Genomic DNA, 12,654 nt, shown 5'->3' on the forward strand with positions numbered 1-12,654 from the left:
ATCCTCCTCCTCCCCAGGGCAGTCCAAAAATCCATCAATATTACCCTGTTAATTGAAAGAAGCAAACAAATTACTTATGTAAACAGCAACACCAAAATGGAATATGCAAAAGCTTTCCAATCCTCACTAATGTTTTAATGATCATTTAACACAAGGGAAAAGGGCCCTTTTGGAATACACGCTTGTGAGTGAGGAGAGAGGATAAATTGCCTGCTCTGACACCTTTGGGTCCCTCTGCTATACAAAAAATAAATAAATAAATAAATAAATAAATAAAACTCAAGGCTTGTTAATGGAATATTATGGATTTTACAGCCTATATTACCAAGCTAGAGTCCTGTAGAATAACTAGCTCCATAGCCTGTACATTAACTAAAATACTGAGGTGCATTTCAAAACATTGCAGAAGATGAGTTTTTCCCCTCCAGATTCTGAAATTCACAGCCTTCTTTCACTATTTATAGAGTATATCACTTAAGGGAAATGAACACAGCTACATTTTTATTTAGTTTGCAGAGTGTTATTTGGGACATCAAGTCAAAGTATTTTACCTGTTGTTGATACAAGTTACACCAAAAGGTTACTGTAGCTGAAGGAGACAAGACCTGTAATTTTTTTCAATTTGCTTACATTGTGTATTTAATAGCACTTTGAGCCTGACCCTGCTACAAATAAAGTCAGTGTTAAAACTCCCATCACCAGCGGTTCAGGATCAAGGCCTTTGTAGTAAGTTTCACTCTTTCCACTGTACAGTCCATTAGTTAAATTTGCTATTTCTGTGGCTCTCTTCCACACAGCAACAGTGAAGGAGAGAGAAAAAACAGAGGAAGGAAAAAAACTCAACATTTTAAATAATATGAAAACCCAGTCTTAAGTTGTAACTGACAATGTCTCTTTCAGCATCAATGTGCTCACTGCTGTACAAAACATGAAAAAGACACTTGTCCCTGCCATGTCAACTTACGATTTAAATAGGCAAAGATTAAATAGAAATGCATTAAGACCCCAAACCTGTGAGATGCTCAGCATCTTCCATTCCCACTGAAAACAATGAGAGATGAAAGTATCCAACATCTTGCAGGATTGGGCCCTGAGAAACTCAAATGATTGTGCTACCTTAGAGCACTTCTTGGTATTGTACTGCTTTCTGGTGGGTTCACAACAGCATTTTCACTGACTTAGGACAAACAACTCCTTTTGAACAGGTGTTAACAGGCATTCCTCCTTCAGCACACTGAAAACATAGCCCTCTGTATACTGTTTTGAAGTTTGCAATAATAATTTGCATTGTGTATTGGATATGCTTAGTTTCCCCATTTGAATTTTACTTGCTGGATCAATGAGAAGAAAACACTTCCATAAATAACTGAAGAAGGTGGTTTGTGATTGCTTCTTCTAGAATACTGGCATCTTAACTATTTTAAACTATAAATGAAGCACATACCTGATCTGATTTTAAGAGCATTATTTCATCTAGGCTTGTTCTGGTCATATCCTGGGAAGTAAAACTTCCCCCAATTTCTGTCACACTAGTCTCTGAAGATGAATATGGTAGTCCATGCCCATAAATATCCTCTTCATCACTGGATGCAGATTTCTCAGTCCTGGTATCGTGTGTGTTGGTTACCCATTCAGCAGCACTACACTTAGCTTTGATTGCATCCTCCAAGTCCCATCCAGAAACCGCAGACTCTTGTGAACACACATCTTCCCTAGAGATGTCAGGCTGGGGATCTGTAGGGTTTTCTGAGGCAGTATTTATTAAACAATGTGGCTGCTGCTCTCCCCTGTGAGCTTCATCACTTCTTTCCTGTGCCAGTGATTTTTCAGCATTACATGTGGTATTAAAACCTAAAGACACTTTGTCTGTGATCTTAGTTTCTTCAAAAGCATTTTCAGTATCCTTCAGACTTATTCTAGCTAAAGTTTCATCTACTTTACATAGCACAGGAAAATTCTGTTGTTCCTCTTGGGGTAACAATTTAGAATGGCATTCAGTATTTTCAGAAAGCAGGCTTGGATTACATTCTGTTTCATCGCTACCCCCTACGCCTTCAGTGAGGATTAAGAGAGGGTTGGAGAACAGAGTAGGTGTAACAGCTGGTGTATTCATTCCACTGTCCCTGTTAGGAAGTTTTAGTAATTCAATTGTACCTCCATTTTCTTCCGAATCTGTTGCAGTACTAATGCATGGAGACTGAAGCACACTGAATGATTCCGAGCCATTATCCTCCTGCAAGACAGCATGTGACTCCACACCGAACTCACTTTCCTGATCTGGAGAACCTGTGCTCAAGTGATCTATACTATAGCTCATTAGGCTAGAAGTCATGGACAATGAATCTGCATTTAGAGAATGTACACTATCACCAGAAAACTGACGCTCATAATTTGGTGTACCTTCCAGAGAGCTGTGGTTTTTCCTCGTCACATTTTCTGATCTCAGAGAAAAAAGGAAAAAAAAAAAAAATATTCTTATTAATAAAACTTATCCAAGTTCAATTAAAATAAAAGAATGCAAATATTTCTACTGTTAATGAGCAAACAGGAAATTTGTATTTTTAGAAGCTGGAGTTAGTCCAAATTTTGACACACTAAGAATTATATCACTTCTCCATTGGGTGGCACAAACTGACACAGTGAGAATGCAGAAGTATTGTACTCACATATAAACAGCTTGATTAAGGTTTTATTAGAATGGTCAATGTAATCTTAATAGGCAAGAATTCAAAATTGTAATACCAGTTTATTACTAGGAATAAGAATTGACAATATAATCTAATCCATGGTACATAAAGAAATGCTTTTTACCTGGCAAAGAAGTGTTGCTTATGGGTGCGAATAGTAAAAATATTTGACTGTTTTTATATTCTAAGTGTAACAAAGAGATTAAACAATAAAACAGAAGTGAAGTTATTAGCATTAACCCTTTTTTATACTCACGGTTTTTTCTGCTTTGCATAATGTTACAAATAAATGTCAAAACAAACTTAAAATCAGAATAGAAATAATAAAGAGCAAGGAGGTCTGCAGAGAGAAAAATGACACCCTCCTGTAAAGATACAAGTTTATTACTTTCTTAATGGGCTTTCATCCTCAAGTGAAAGGGCAAGACTACAGATCAATTACTGTTAGGTGACAAGTAATGATTACTGAAAGACATGTCATCATAAACGTAAGACTTGTCTTTAAAACCAAACAAAAACTTATGTTTTTAGTGAAACAGATACCAAAGGTGACAATAATTCTAAGAAGTGGCAGAGTTAGAGAATGTGTTTTGTTTTTTTTTACCTTGTCTCCTCTTCTTCTTCTTCTCCTTTTTTATTTTGATGGGATTTACAATGAGTTCCTGGTCAAAGTCTTCACAGCTGATTATGCTGAACCGTTGTGAAGAAGGTTGACTCTCTCTATGCACTTCAGACAATGGTTGGTCTCCACTTGTCAGGAGACTAGAGCCACTGTCCACAGAATTTACTGAACTGCTCCTGCTTCTTGATTCACTAGCTACCGAACAGCCTCTTTTTCTTGTTTCACTGCTTAAGTCCCCCACTCTATCAAGACTTTTCTCCGATACCAGTGTTGTTTCCAGATCATCTTTCACTAAAGAATAAGAGTCATTTTTATCACCAATAATTCTGGAGGAAGGAACCATTTTTATTTTTTGGTGTGTTTCCACTGAAGGGCCAGGCAATACAGATACAACCACAGATAGTGGGCTCTGCAATTTGGGACTCAAATCTGGTAACAGACTCAGCAATTTTGAATTTGCATCTGAAACTGACAAAACAAAAAGAACAACACACACTAAGGCCTGGTCTACACTAGGAGGTTATGTCGAATTTAGCAGCATTAAATCGAATTAACCCTGCACCCGTCCACACAACGAAGCTATTTAGTTCGACATAGAGGTCTCTTAAATTCGATTTCTGTACTCCTCCCCAACGAGGGGAGTAGCGCTAAATTCGACATGGCCATGTCGAATTAGGGTAGGTGTGGATGGAAATTGACGCTAATAGCTCCGGGAGCTATCCCACAGTGCACCACTCTGTTGATGCTCTGGACAGCAGTCCGAGCTCGGATGCTCTGACCAGCCACACAGGAAAAGCCCCGGGAAAATTTGAATTCCTTTTCCTGTCTGGGCAGTTTGAATCTCATTTTCTGTTTGGACATTGTGGCGAGCTCATCAGCACTGGCAACGATGCAGAGCTCTCCAGCAGAGGTGACCATGCAATCTCAGAATAGAAAGAGGGCCCCAGCATGGACTGATCGGGAAGTCTTGGATCTGATCGCTGTGTGGGGCGATGAGTCCGTGCTTTCGGAGCTGCGATCGAAAAGACTGAATGCAAAGATCTACGAGAAGATCTCAAAAGCCATGACAGAGAGAGGATACAGCCGGGATGCAACGCAGTGCCGCGTGAAAATCAAGGAGCTGAGACAAGGCTACCAGAAGACCAAAGAGGCAAACGGACGCTCCGGATCCCAGCCCCAGACATGCCGTTTCTACGAGGCACTGCATTCCATTCTAGGTGCGGCCGCCACCACTACCCCACCACTGACCGTGGACTCTGAGGATGGGATATTGTCGACGGCCGGTTCCTCGGAGATGTTAGCGGACGGGGAAAATGAGGAAGGAGATGAGGAGGACGAGGCAGTCGACAGCGCTTACAACGCTGATTTCCCCGACAGCCAGGATCTCTTCATCACCCTCACAGAGATCCCCTACCAACCGTCCCCAGGCGTTAACCCGGACAGAGAATCAGGGGAAGGATCAATCAGTAAGTGTTTTAAACATGTAAACATTATTTTGAACAGAACAGGAATATTAACAATGGGTTTTTCATGATTAGTTTGCCCTAGGCGCTCTACTTTTTAGTCCTTGCCAGTGCAGCTACTGGAAAATAAGGTCTATATGTCCGGGGATAGAGCTGAAATCCTCATGGGACATCTCCACGAAGCTCTCCTGGAGGTAATTGGAAAGCCTTTAAATGAGGTTCCTGGGGAGAGCGGCCTTATTGTGTCCTCCGTGGTAGGAAACTTTTCCGCGCCAGGCTATCATCAAGTACTCTGGGATCATTGCCTTGCAGAGCATGGCGGCATACGGCCCTGGTTTTTGCTGGCTTTCACGCAGCATGCGTTCTTTCTCTGTCTCAGAAATCCTCAGCAGAGTGATGTCGCTCATGGTGACCTGCTTAGAATTAGGGGAATGTTACTATTGAGACTGCTTGCCTGTTCCTTTACAGAACTGTAACCGGCGGTTTACAGCCACGCAGTGGAGGCGGGAGAGGGGCAGCATACAGGGATCTTTCCCGGGGACAGCCGCGAGGAGGTGGGACAGGGGCAGAGTTCATGCTTGCCGGATTGCCGGCAGCAGGAACTGGCCAACGCTAGGAGCATTGCTTTGAACGTGAAAGGAGGGCACTGCTATAATTTAAGTTTTAAGCAGCCAAAAGTCTACGGCTTACCAGGTCAGCCTGCTACCCGAATTCCGCTGTCCTGCCCCGCTTGTCTGATCTCCACTGCAAGACCCCAGCACTGAATGCGAAGGCCGAAAATTCGACCTTGTCCTGAGTGCGCATGTGATAGATGCTGTGCATGGTCTTGTTCACAGAGAAAGACTATGTTCATTGTTCACAAAAAATTATCTTTTTGAGGAATTCACTCCCTTTTTCCCATCCCACAGCTGCGACTGTCTCCCGACCTACCCTGGCATCCCCCTCCCAGAGGCTGGCGCAGATTAGGCGGAGAAAGAAGAGGACACGGGACGACATGTTCTCAGAACTTATGGGCTGCTCCCGAGCCGAGGCAGCCCAGCAGACCCAGTGGAGGGAGAACATGTCGCAATACCATCGATCACACATTGAACGGGAGGAGAGGTGGAGGCAGGAAGACCAGCAGGCGACTCAAACGCTGCTTGGACTAATGAGGGAGCAAACGGACACGCTCCGGCGCCTTGTGGATGTTCTGCAGGACCGGAGGCAGGAGGACAGAGCCCCGCTGCAGTCTCTCTCTAACCGCCCTCCCCCGCCACAAAGTCCCATACCACCCTCATCCAAAGTCCCAAGAAGGAGGGGAACCAGGGGCTGTGAAAACTGTCACTCCACCCCTGCAGACTGCTCAAGTACCAGAAGGCTCTCATTCCCAAAAATTTGATAAGTCCTTTCCTTCCCGCCTCACCCAAGCCCCCGTCCCAGTGTCATCCCCTAACTGTGTAGTTGCTAATAAAAAATACGTTTCTGTTAATTACTGTTTCCATCATGTTCTTTTAGAGGAGAGTGTGTTTGAAGAGTGGAAGGGGGTTGGTAATTGGAGAGGACAGTCACCTTTACCAGGGTACAGACACGGGGGCAGGTTCAGCAGCAGGTCACACACACATTGCAGTCACTAGGCACCCTGGTCAGTCTGGGAGGTGGTTTTCATGTTCTTAGGGGGGGGGGGGGGGCCTATGTGACTTTGTGGCGGGGGAGGGCGGTTAGAGATCTTATGCAGCGGTCCTTATCCTGGATCACAGAGCCACGCAGCAAGGGATCTGTAACCGTCCTCCCCCGCCACAAAGTCACATAGCCCCCACACACAGAGTCCTGAAAAGGAGGGGTGGCAGGCTCCGTTGAAACAACCAGTCCACCACTGCGGACCGCTCTAGGAGCAGGAGCCTGTCATTCCTCGAGTTTAGAAGCGTTCTTTCCATCACTACGCCCGCTCCCCACCACAGTCTGCGTCCCAGTTTCAACACTTTACCGCGAAACCCGTAATAAAGAAAACGGGGTTCATTAACAAAGTTCCATTTATTTTATTTTTAAACGTGTGTTGGAAGGGGGGGGACGGGGTGAACGGGGTATGTAGCTGGAGAGGATAGTCAACATTAACCGGGTAAAGAAACGGGGGCAGGTTCAGCTTCTCTTTAAACAAAGTTAAGTCACAGGTTACCCTGCTCACTGAGGAACCTAGCTTTCAAAGCCTCCCGGATGCACAGCGCGTCCCGCTGGGCTCTTCTAATCGCACGGCTGTCTGGCTGGGCGTAATCAGCAGCCAGGCTATTTGCCTCAACCTCCCACCCCGCCATAAAGGTCTCCCCCTTGCTCTCACAGAGATTGGGGAGCACACAGCAAACTGCAATAACAATGGGGATATTGGTTTCGCTGAGATCAGAGCGAGTCAGTAAGCTTCTCCATCTCCCCTTGAGACAGCCAAAAGCACACTCCACCACCATTCTGCACTTGCTCAGCCGGTAGTTGAAGAGTTCTTTTTCAGTGTCCAGGGCGCCTGTATAGGGCTTCATGAGCCAGGGCATTAGCGGGTAGGCTGGGTCCCCGAGGATCACTACAGGCATCTCCACATCCCCAACAGTTATTTTGTGGTCCGGGAAGTAAATACCTTCCTGCAGCCGTCTAAACAGACCAGAGTTTCTGAAAACACGAGCGTCATGAACCTTGCCCGACCATCCGACTATGTTTGTAAAACGTCCCCTATGGTCCACCAGCGCTTGCAGCACCATTGAAAAGTAGCCCTTTCGGTTAATGTACTGGCTGGCCTGGTGGTCCGGTCCCAGGATAGGGATGTGAGTTCCATCTATAGCCCCACTGCAGTTTGGGAAACCCATCGTGGCGAAGCCATCTATGATGACCTGCACGTTTCCAAGGGTCACTACCTTTGACAGCAGTAGCTCAACGATTGCATTGGCTACTTGCATCACAGCAACCCCCACGGTAGATTTGCCCACGCCAAAGTGGTTCGCGACTGACCAGTAGCTGTCTGGCGCTGCAAGCTTCCAGAGGGCTATGGCCACTCGCTTCTGGACAGTCAGGGCTGCTCACATCCGGGTGTCCTTGTGCTTCAGGGCAGGGGACAGCAACTCACAAAGTTCCAGGAAAGTTCCCATCCACATCCGAAAGTTTCGCAGCCACTGTGATTCATCCCAGACCTGCAGCACTATGCGGTCCCACCAGTCCGTGCTTGTTTCCCGGGCCCAGAATCGCCGTTCCACAGCATCAACATGACCCATTGCCACCATGATGTTCACGGCGCGGGGTCCCGTGCTTTGTGCAAGGTCTGTGCCACTCTCAGACTTCATGTCCTCACCGTGCTGCCGTAGCCTCCTCACCCGATTTCTCAGCATCTGCCTCTGGAAAAGGTAGACGATAAGGTGCGAGATGTTGACAACGGCCATAACTGCAGCGATGGTCGCAGCGGGCTCCATGCTCGCAGTGCTGTGGCGTCCGCGCTGTCACTCACCAGAAGAGTACGCGAACTGATTGCCCGCCGGCACTTTCAGGGAGGGAGGGCGGGAGTGACGGTTGGATGACGACAGTTACCCAAAACCACCCTCGACACATTTTTTTCCCCAGCAGGCATTGGGGGCTCGACCCAGAATTCCAATGGGCAGCGGGGACTGAGGGAACTGTGGGATAGCTGCCCACAGTGCACCGCTTCCAATGTCGACGCTTGCCCCGTTAGTGTGGACTCACAAAGTCGAATTACTGTCCTTAGTGTGGATACACACGTTCGACTTTGTAATATCGATTCCACATATTCGATTTAAGTAAAATCGAAATACTCTCGTAGTGTAGACATACCCTTAGTTGTTAAGTAATTAGAAGTACAGCTCTTGGAAAGCGTCCTAAGAAAAGTAAGGTTTTAATTCCCAGAAGGTATGCTGTCTAAACCAACAACATTTCACATCAATACTGTGCAGTAATCTTATGTAACTCATCTATATTGAAATGACGTTATTTTAGCAATAGCTCAATTCATGCTCCAGTGTCTGCACAAAGCTTCCATTAATGTTAGCCAGAGTTATGCCTGTATATTGAAAGAGACATAGTCCTTTAGGTTTCAGGGCCCAACTGTGTGCAGTGCTGAGAGAGACTCCTACACCCTCAACTCCCATTGTCACCATTGAGGCGTTTAGCATCTTGCAAGATCACGCCCCTAAATTTAATCCCCCAGTTAAACCATTGCAGTCAAAATCAAAGAAAACATGTTCCAAGAGGACTTCTTTCCAATAGCACACAGAATTAGAGGTTGCATATTTGTCTGGATCTCTAGTCTTGCATTCAAGAGCATTTTAAGAATTTAATTGTCATGATTGTTTTTTTTAACATTACTATTGTATCCAGAACACTTTAAAAAAAAAAAAAAAAATCACAAGAGGCCTGTGGGTGAAGTGCTGCTTAAAGAACAAAGCTATTCTTGCACATCTATGCATTAAGATAAATGAGAGAGAATAAGTCTCTAGAATTTGTAGAGACTGTTGTATATCTTATTTAGTGGTATTTTGTTAGTACTGGAGCAAAGATTAAAAACCACACACAAATGGCATTAAGCAGCCCAAATGCTAGAACGGCAAGTAATGCCTGAGAGATGTCTATTTCTCATGCTAAAGTGATATCTGCACTGCATGAGAGCATATCTGAATCTTTGTTTCCGTCTGTGGATGCATTTGATATTTTAAAATTGTTCAAGTGCATATTTCCTTCTGTTTTATTTTTATCCATGATTTTTCATACTGCCTTTTTCCACTACAGAAAGAGCACCAGTAAGATGAACAAGTTCATTTCAACTCTGCAAGACCTTTGTTTGACACAATTTCATCCAGTGCTTATGATCCCTTCCTATACTTATGGCCACTTTTAAGAGTATAAAACTCATTATCCAACACAACTACAAGAAGAAATTAGAAAAGACTGTCAATGAAACATTACCAAGGGAAGGGATAATGCACATCTAGAATGTGCTGCACTCCAGCAATCACAACCTCGTGTGTCGTTTCTTGGGGACTGCTGCCAGGTGGAGTAGGTTAGAGCAGTTCCCAAGTCATGGCCAATGCAGAGCCACCCTCAGAAGCAGAGAGCTATAACCTTTTCTCTAATGGTTACCTTTTTCAGCTACAAAGAGCAGACACTTGGCTCAGTTGAGAATCTAGGCCTTTTGTAATCTTAAGAAACAGGGAGACAATTCTACAGAAGTTGCTAGAGGAAGTTTCTTTAAAGGAACAATACAAGAACACTTTCCATGCACCACTTTCTTTAAAAAGGTACAAATTAAAGTTGACAAATCTATACAAACCTATTGATACAAGTCCTTCAGGTCTACTTGAAATTCTTATTATGTCTCTATCTCCCTTTAAGAGAAAAATCTCATTGTTGGTACAAGACACAGACACAATATCACCAGATCCTTCCAAGCCACCTATTATAGCCTGTTAAAAAAAAACAAAAACAAAAACACACACATGTAAAGAGCATTAATTAAAAAAATGACTACTTATACTTAGGGCCCTACCAAATTCACGGTCCATTATGGTTAATTTCACAGCCATAGGATTTGAAAATTGGTAAATTTCACGTTTTCAGCAGTTTAAATCCGAAATTTCACAGTGTTGTAACCGGGGGGGTTCCGACCCAAAAGGGGATGGGAGGGGGTGGTCACAAACCTGTTGTAGGGGGGGTCATGGGATTGCCACCCTCATTTCTGTGCTGCCTTCAATATTTTCAAAAATAGGTGATTAAAGACAGGCTTCTATGTCCATATTTAAGCACCTAAATAAGTGGCTTGATTTTCAATAGTGCTGAGCATCAGCAAAGAAGAATTCATACTGAGATGTCTGGAGACCCCAAACACAAGGAATATTTAAAAAAATGCAAATGATGCATACAACTACCAGACATTATCATAATTTTACGCTACTGAGGATTTTGACTCTCTAACCATCCGCTCATTCGTTAATTCCTGTCCAAGAGATTTGAATCAAATCACTGAACTTCAATGAGAGTGGTTTGGGGAGGGAGAAGAGCTCTGACCACAAATCGCCAATATAATTTGTACCAAAAATAGAGGGATAACCCAATAATAATGACACTACTAAAGGTGTGTCTTCTCTCTCATATATACCTTTTAAATTGGAGAAACTGCTTATAGCTTTCTCTTTATAGAATTCAGAGTAGCAGCCATGTTAGTCTGTATCAGCAAAAAGAACGAGGAGTACTTGTGGCACCTTAGAGACTAACAAATTTATCTGGGCATAAGCTTTCGTGGGCTAAAACCCACTTCATCAAATACAGTAGGAAGAGATTTTATTATATATATATATATATATATACACATACACACACACACACACACACACACACACCATGAAAAAATGGGGGTTGCCATACCAACTCTAACAAGAGTAATCAATTAAGGTTGGCTATTATCAGCAGGAGAAAAAAAACGTAAAGGTGTATATATATACACACACACACACCGGACCCTCGCTAGAACGCGCGTCTATATAGCGCAAATTCGCATGTAATACAGTCGCGGCCATGGATCCCAAATTTAATTACTTTAATTGCAATTCATTTTAACGTAGTCCCCGCGTTAACGCGGTACCACGCATGGATCCCAAATCCCGTGTTCTAGCGAGGGTCCAGTGTATATAGATCTTCCAACTGTATTTTCCACCGCATGCATCTGATGAAGTGGGTTTTAGCCCACGAAAGCTTATGACCAAATAAATTTGTTAGTCTCTAAGGTGCCACAAGTACTCCTCGTTCTTTTTTCTTTATAGAATGTAAGTGCAATACTTGTGTGTGTGTGGGGGGGTAAGTTTTGCAAAGCATAAGAACATAAGAACATAAGAAAGGCCGTACTGGGTCAGACCAAAGGTCCATCTAGCCCAGTATCTGTGTACCGACAGTGGCCAATGCCAGGTGCCCCAGAGGGAGTGAACCTAACAGGCAATGATCAAGTGATCTCTCTCCTGCCATCCATCTCCATCCTCTGACGAACAGAGGCTAGGGACACCATTCTTACCCATCCTGGCTAATAGCCATTTATGGACTTAGCCACCATGAATTTATCCAGTTCCCTTTTAAACATTGTTATAGTCCTAGCCTTCACAACCTCCTCAGGTAAGGAGTTCCACAAGTTGACTGTGCGCTGCGTGAAGAAGAACTTCCTTTTATTTGTTTTAAACCTGCTGCCTATTAATTTCTTTTGGTGACCCCTAGTTCTTGTATTATGGGAATAAGTAAATAACTTTTCCTTATCCACTTTCTCAACATCACTCATGATTTTATATACCTCTATCATGTCCCCCCTTAGTCTTCTCTTTTCCAAACTGAAGAGTCCTAGCCTCTTTAATCTTTCCTCATATGGGACCCTCTCTAAACCCTTAATCATTTTAGTTGCTCTTTTCTGAACCTTTTCTAGTGCTAGAATATCTTTTTTGAGGTGAGGAGACCACATCTGTACACAGTATTCGAGATGTGGGCGAACCATGGATTTATATAAGGGCAATAATATATTCTCAGTCTTATTCTCTATCCCCTTTTTAATGATTCCTAACATCCTGTTTGCTTTTTTGACCGCCTCTGCACACTGCGTGGACATCTTTAGAGAACTATCCACGATGACGCCAAGATCTTTTTCCTGACTCGTTGTAGCTAAATTAGCCCCCATCATGTTGTATGTATAGTTGGGGTTATTTTTTCCAATGTGCATTACTTTACATTTATCCACATTAAATTTCATTTGCCATTTTGTTGCCCAATCACTTAGTTTTGTGAGATCTTTTTGAAGTTCTTCACAATCTGCTTTGGTCTTAACTATCTTGAGTAGTTTAGTATCATCTGCAAACTTTGCCACCTCACTGTTTACCCCTTTCTCCAGATC

General features: G+C 43.6%; 1 protein-coding gene across 1 annotated transcript in view; it reads right to left on the minus strand.

The window, feature by feature from the left end:
* The window catches only part of TECPR2 (tectonin beta-propeller repeat containing 2), a 65,930-nt gene that overhangs the window by 41,863 nt on the left and 11,413 nt on the right, over positions 1-12,654 (minus strand). Inside the window, exons 6-8 of the mRNA XM_065404399.1 lie at positions 10,063-10,195; positions 3,292-3,777; positions 1,445-2,436 (exon numbers count right to left, since the gene is read on the minus strand). Coding sequence (XP_065260471.1) covers positions 1,445-2,436; positions 3,292-3,777; positions 10,063-10,195 — 1,611 coding nt within the window. The remainder of the gene's footprint in view (positions 1-1,444; positions 2,437-3,291; positions 3,778-10,062; positions 10,196-12,654) is intronic.

The sequence above is a fragment of the Emys orbicularis genome, chromosome 4, assembly GCF_028017835.1.
Source record: "Emys orbicularis isolate rEmyOrb1 chromosome 4, rEmyOrb1.hap1, whole genome shotgun sequence".
NCBI lineage: Eukaryota > Metazoa > Chordata > Testudines > Emydidae > Emys > Emys orbicularis.